Genomic DNA, 6751 nt, shown 5'->3' with positions numbered 1-6751 from the left:
TCGTGGCTGAGCCGTTATGACATTTTGAGCTTCAATTGTTTGTCATACATGCCGCGCCTGCCGCTCAGCTGAACGCCTAATATAAGCGTGCACTCAGGCATTACAGGATCTAAACTAAACCACAAATAATTTTCCAGATAAAGAAAACTTCACTAGAATGTAAAAAACATTCAATAATGAAACTATGAAAAAGATTTCATGCTTCAAGACAAGGAAAAATGATCGTGATATTTTGCAAATTATTTCATTACTGTTGGTTCTACCCTCCGTTTCGCGAGCTCAGAATACTATGGCGTGCCCGGACTTGATGAGGGGTAACAAATGTTCGTGCTATACCTTTGAGGACGGTGAGACTTTTTTATTGACGATAATTCTTTATAAGTACATTGGTTGTTTCGTAATTATTTACTGTTCTTACATTGTAATTATTAAAAAAAAACTGGTAATAACATATAAGTACGCAACTATGGGAACATATCAAATTATTAATTATTAGTCTTACAAAGATGACATACAGAAGAGGAATTTCGACGGCTTCCGCTGTGGCGAGGTGGCCTAGGGGTTCATGGCGTTAAACCGGATTGCTAAAGACGCCGGTTCGAATCCGGCCTTCACCACTGGTGGTGCTCATTTTTTCTTTAATATAATTATGACATCTTATTTCGATATTTAACGTATAAGTACTTACTTAAGTATTTATGTTTTAATGAATGCTGTACCTCTCGCGGTATACCTACTTACTGAGGGGTAACAAATGTTCGTGCTATACCTTTGAAGACGGTGAGACTTTTTTATTGACGATAATTCTTTGTACATCGGTTGTTTCGTAATTATTTTCTACAGTAAAATTATTACTGTTACATTGTAATTATTCTTGAAAAAACTGGAAATAACATATAAATAAATAATTATAGGACATTATTACGCAGATAGTCCCACGGTAAGCCTAAGAATGCTTGTGTTGTGGGTACTCAGACAACGATATATATAATATACAAATACTTATATACATAGGAAAATCCATGACTCAGGAACAAATATCTGTGCTCCTCACACAAATAAATGCCCTTACCGGGATTCGAACCCGGAACCGCGGCTTAGCAGGGGTCACTACGCGCTAGGCCAGACCGGTCGCCAAATTCTTTATATATCGGTTTTTTCTTAATTACTTTTTACTATAAAATTACTGTGGTTACTGTTATTGGTAGTTCTATTCTTACCCTACGGATTACCATTTCATCGGAAGATAACGCATCAGCCCGTCAGTTATTCGCCATTTACCTTTTGCAATCAACTGGCAGGCTAAATTGATGTCGTCCGGCGAATGTGGATACATCGGTTGTTTCGTAATTATTTTCTAGAGCTGAAAATAAACTACGTTTACAGTGGTATTATACTTATTTTGGAGGAAAAAATGTTAATTATGTATACTTAATTACTTATGTGCGTATAAATTAAATACTACTGCTTGCTTGGACCACTTATTAACAATTACATTCTTATTATTTTGACATTTTTCTTAATTATACAGTATTATATTTACTGTAAATGAATAGCGTTTTCTAGGCTATTCTTGCTTAATATCATACATGCAAAGTTATTTCTATATATGATTAAGTCTCTGGTATAACTTTGTTCTATAAAAGTACGTTTCATATCATGCCCTGTAAATATTTATGCCTTTCGGAATATTTTATTCGCTCCTGCTGGACTATTGTGTTTTATTTTTGTAAACTTTGAAATACTGAAACTGTTTTATTTCGCAGGTATATTTCTCGACTGCCAAGACACCATTTTAAAAGACGTTAAAAATGCATTGAAGCTTATGTCGCACATCCACTCCTTATCGATTTACGACCTCGATGACAACGAAGAGAGTTTGGGGCCTCACTTTATACCGCAAGGAGTGTGCATTAAGCACATACACATGTCGAGAACTAGCATCAGAGATATCGCCGACGACACGTTCATGCCACTGAGGAAGTGCCTTGAAACATTAAGCATCGTGTCGAGCAAGATAAAGTTTATGCCACAAAAAGTTTTCTCCGGCCTCCTTAAGCTCATATCCGTGGACCTAACTTTTAATTATATCGAAGATATACCCAGCTATAACTTCTACGGTCTTCCGCTAATGAAATTGAATATGAAAGGAAACATGATACGTGATATATCGGAATCAGCTTTTTCTAGTTTAGAACTTTCTCTCTCGGAAATTGATTTGAGCGAAAACAACCTCACAACATTCCCAATCGCGGCGTTGGCGAAGTTGAGACATCTGCGCTCCTTGAGGCTAGCGTGGAATGAAATGTCTTTTTTCCCCGTCGCTGAGGATTCGGATTTAATATCGCTGGAATTCCTAGACCTGAGTTCAAATAATTTTGAATTTATTTCGGAAGACTGCCTCAAATTTAGTCCGTCCCTCCAAATATTGTCTTTTCATTTTAATTTTATTCATAGTATACATTACCGAGCCTTTCAGTCCTTGGTCAATTTAGAGTCGATTGATTTGAGTCATAACAGATTAAAATTTTTGTCCCCAGATCTTTTCGAAAATAATAAAAAACTTCGGTTTATAGAACTGAGCTATAACCATTTACACCACATTCATGGTCTATTTTGCAACTTGTTGTCTCTAAGTGAGGTTGTCTTGAGTCATAATAATATTCTAGATGTGCCAATAGATTCTTTTCTAAATTCGACTAATATAAGTATAATTCATTTAGACGATAATTGCATCAGCAATATTCATAGTGAGAGTTTTAGTAATTTACTTAATCTTGCTAAGCTACAATTAGAATTTAACTATTTAAATAAAGTGCCACATGATATTTTTAGGAATAATAAGAAAATAGTGAAATTAAGGTTAGACAATAATAAATTTCTCAATATAGATAACAGCACATTAGGGTCCTTAGCAAGTCTGAATGAAATCAGACTGAACAATAATAAGCTTACAACGATTTCAAAATATCAATTTGTAGAATCTTTAATGGTAGAAGAAATTCATTTGGATCATAATGAAATAAATTTTATCGAACCGGGAACATTTATTCATATGAGTAGATTAAAATACCTTAGCCTCAATAATAATTATTTGATAGACTTAAATGACGTTCTGCCTAAACTAAATTCAAATCTACTAAAATTATACTTAGATTATAACTCTCTTCCCGGAATAAATAATTTTATGTTTCATTCTCAAAAGAATCTCAATAAATTACATTTAAAACATAATCATATAAAGTTTTTGAGAAGAAACACCTTACAAGATTTGACTTATCTTACACATGTCGATTTAGGGAACAATGAATTGTCCTTCATAGAAGATTACTCTTTCCAATATTTAAATTCAACACGAAAACTAGATTTAAAACATAATTTATTAAAAAACATAACAAATTTTACGTTTTTTGGTTTGACTGAGCTTGAAGATTTAGATCTATCTGATAATAAAATTTCATCGGTCTTCGACATGGCATTTCATGCTTTGAAAAAGTTGAGAAGTCTTAACTTGTCATTCAATCCTATAAGAAAGTTGCATAAAAATATGTTTCAGCAGGGTCTACCTTTAAGCTCGCTATACTTAGATAGCTGTGAAATACAGTTTATAGAAAACGAAACTTTCCAGGGTTTGAATAACCTCAAGACTCTATCTCTCAAAAATAATTCATTAAAATCAGGAGACTTACTTTCTATTGAAGTTCCAGGGTTAAAATATCTGTCTCTCTCTTTCAATGTTCTAGACTATTTGCCACTAGAGTCGTTTTCCCTCCTGCCACTTTTAGAAGTCTTGTTATTGGAACATTGTAATATAGAGCATATTTTTGAGGGTACTTTTAAATACAATAAAAAACTCTCAAGGTTAAATTTAGCGCAAAACATTATCAGTACAATACCGTCAACACTTTTTGATATTCATAATACTGTTTCAGATCTAAATATCAGTAATAATTTTTTAGACTCCGTTCCGTACAATTCAATCCATAATTTAACTAACCTTGAAAATTTAGACATTTCGGATAATCTTTTGCCAAAGGTCGAGTTAAGCGGATTTGAAAAGTTGACTAATCTAAAATATTTGATTCTCAGAAAGAACGAAATTAAATCTGTTACAGCAAAAAAGAGGGTTACGTTTCATGACTTGGTATCTTTAGATTTTAGTAAAAATAAACTAGAGCACTTACCTCTCATTCTATTCGAAATGTTTCCAAACTTGCAGAATGTTAACATTTCCGGTAATAACATAGTAAAGTTTGATTTTTTGTCATCCTTTAAGAAGTCTGGAATAGCCCTGATAAACATTGATCTCAGTAACAACCCCGCCGTTTCTTGGACCGCTTCCAATAAATCTGACAACAATGCCTTAATAGCTAATGTATATGAATTACATATAAGCGCGACAAACATTTCAAATATAGATGATATTAAATTTGATAGATTTAGCAGCTTACAACATCTTTACTTGAATTACAATAAAATTAGGCGATTGACAGTGAGTCCGTTTTCAAGATTATCTTACTTAGAAACTTTGGATTTAAGTTTTAATAAAATCTCACAAATTAAAAGTAGCCATTTTCGTGGCTTAGTAAAACTACGATCGATATGCCTGTCTAACAATAACATCGAGTCAATAGAATCGTTCACCGAAGACTTAGGGAATCTGAAACTTTTAGATCTTTCTCACAATAAACTACAAAATATACTCAATGAGGATTTAGTTCACTTGAAAGAGCTTACTGTCTTATTCTTGGGCTACAATAATATCAAATATGTTTCGGCCACAGCTTTTAGGAATCTGAATAAAATTGTACAGATAGATTTTTCTTATAACAAACTTCAAATGCTTTCTTTGGAACTCTTAGTATCGGTAGAAAATCATGTACAAGATATCGATATACAAGGTACTACTTCAACCCTTGTTCATCTTATAGGTACATTATGTTAAAATATTCAAGTGACTAATTCACCTTTGTATTTCAGACAACCCTTTAATATGCAACTGTGAGAGAGACAATACATGGGTTTGGATACAAGATCACCCAAAAATAATAAAATCTAAAGCTGTAACGTGTGTTCATAACGAATATCCTAAAGAAAAGTGCGACGTCCCAATAATATCTCAGCTGTCTGTCGACAAACATAAGGATAACTCCGTATCCGTCTCGTGGTTTATCAGAAATCGTACCGCCATAAAAGCACTACAAATAATTTATTACAGCGAAGATATTCAATCTGATGTGAGTATTTCTCGGCTCCCATTTTGCTAATGTAAATTTGAATATTATAATACGATCGTGTCGTGTTACATTCAACCTCAATTCAATGGAAAAGGAGCTTTATCAGTTTCCGGGAATTTGTTACTGAAGAGCTTATTTTGCTATGATGTAATCCCTTCAACCGACTCCGAGTTTTGTTTTTAGTGATTATCTAAAAAAATTCTTTGAGCATGAAACAACTTAAATAACAAAATACTTAGTACTTAAGTAAATTATTTAACGAAAAAAACAAAGATTTGGTACTTATATATAATGTTCGTGTAATTTTAGTTTGTGTTTTATCTGTATTCATGTCTTCTTTTTTATTTAACTCTTTAACTGATTAATGGTTCGTTATGTTTTCAGGTTAAATCAAAATACTTAGAGAAAACTGAAGTGTCCTTTCACATATCAGATCTTACACCAAACGTTAACTATGTGGTGTGCGTCATTACACTACACGATGAGCCTCCTCTTCTCGACTTCGAAATAAAGTCCGAGTTGAACGGGACAAATGTGGACACCAACCTCACCGCCAGACTCACGCAGGACGTCGCTGAGGCCATCCTCATGCGATCTCCTTCCAGCGAATGCCTCTCCTTCAACACTTTCAGAAAACCAATCTCAATAAGAACAAAAACTCGCAAAGTCTTTGACATTACCTTGATCCTCAACCGCCGTATGGGCCTAATTGTTGGCTGCTCACTGGGCTGCATTGTATTCTTTATAATGGTCTCCATTCTTTTATACACCAAAATTAAAGAAAGAAAACGTATTGCGAAATCAGACCCTAATTGGTCCGAAATGAACGACTTTCATTCCATTCACAGCAAAGAAGATATCATTCAAGATTCAACTACTGCGTCTACTGATAATATCTTATTAGGCATGGGAAAAAATAAAAAATAAATACTAGACCACTTTTTAATCCTATTCTCGACTAGTATGGTAGTAGTTATTTAGATTTATTTAGAATTTAGATTTATAGATCGGATTATACAATTTGTAACTATAAAGAGGATCAATCAATTCTAAATTTAATTATACTCTATCAGTAGTTGCTTAGCAAGTGCTACATTCTACTTATAATATATTGTAGATTACCTTATTTCATAGTATACACTAGGTACCAATAGATAGGTAGTTGATTATTAAAATATTTTAGTTCTAGAGTAGGAAATTTTGTCGTTGGCAGTTGAACTTTATTTGTATAACTTATTTGTTGACATACAATGTTTAATAGACTGTTATTCTAGTCACAATTAAATGACTGCAAAGATATATAAGTATTTCATTTCCTATGTATGTATTTCATTTATTAAGCGACTGAATATTATTAAACTCTGACGGTAAGTGACACATACTGTCACTCCTTGAGTTGCAGGCGGACCATATGCTTGTTTGCCACTGAAGTAGTATAAAAAAAAGTTAGAACGCCAAGTCAAAAATCAAATTTCTGGCAATATAAAGTGATTGGCTAAATAAAATATTTGATA

The 6751-nt window shown here is 33.2% G+C and overlaps 1 protein-coding gene across 1 annotated transcript; it reads left to right on the top strand.

The window, feature by feature from the left end:
• The first annotated feature begins 1659 nt into the window (after positions 1-1659).
• Positions 1660-6517, top strand: LOC125224949 (immunoglobulin superfamily member 10-like). Its single transcript, XM_048128468.1, has 4 exons — positions 1660-1666; positions 1767-2289; positions 4967-5237; positions 5622-6517. The coding sequence occupies exons 1-4, from the start codon at positions 1660-1662 to the stop codon at positions 6162-6164; spliced, it is 1344 nt and encodes a 447-aa protein (XP_047984425.1). The 3' UTR covers positions 6165-6517.
• The last annotated feature ends 234 nt before the right edge of the window (positions 6518-6751 follow it).

Source organism: Leguminivora glycinivorella, chromosome 3 (assembly GCF_023078275.1).
Source record: "Leguminivora glycinivorella isolate SPB_JAAS2020 chromosome 3, LegGlyc_1.1, whole genome shotgun sequence".
In the NCBI taxonomy this organism is placed as follows: domain Eukaryota; kingdom Metazoa; phylum Arthropoda; class Insecta; order Lepidoptera; family Tortricidae; genus Leguminivora; species Leguminivora glycinivorella.
The sequence above is the reverse complement of the archived record's forward strand: the minus strand, read 5'-3'. Positions and strand labels throughout refer to the sequence as shown.

Coding starts and splice junctions, on each gene's coding strand:
- LOC125224949 (XM_048128468.1), top strand. Junction 2,290..4,966: donor AGACATCTGCGCTCCTTGAG/GCTAGCGTGGAA, acceptor GTGACTAATTCA/CCTTTGTATTTCAGACAACC. Junction 5,238..5,621: donor GCGAAGATATTCAATCTGAT/GTGAGTATTTCT, acceptor TTATGTTTTCAG/GTTAAATCAAAATACTTAGA.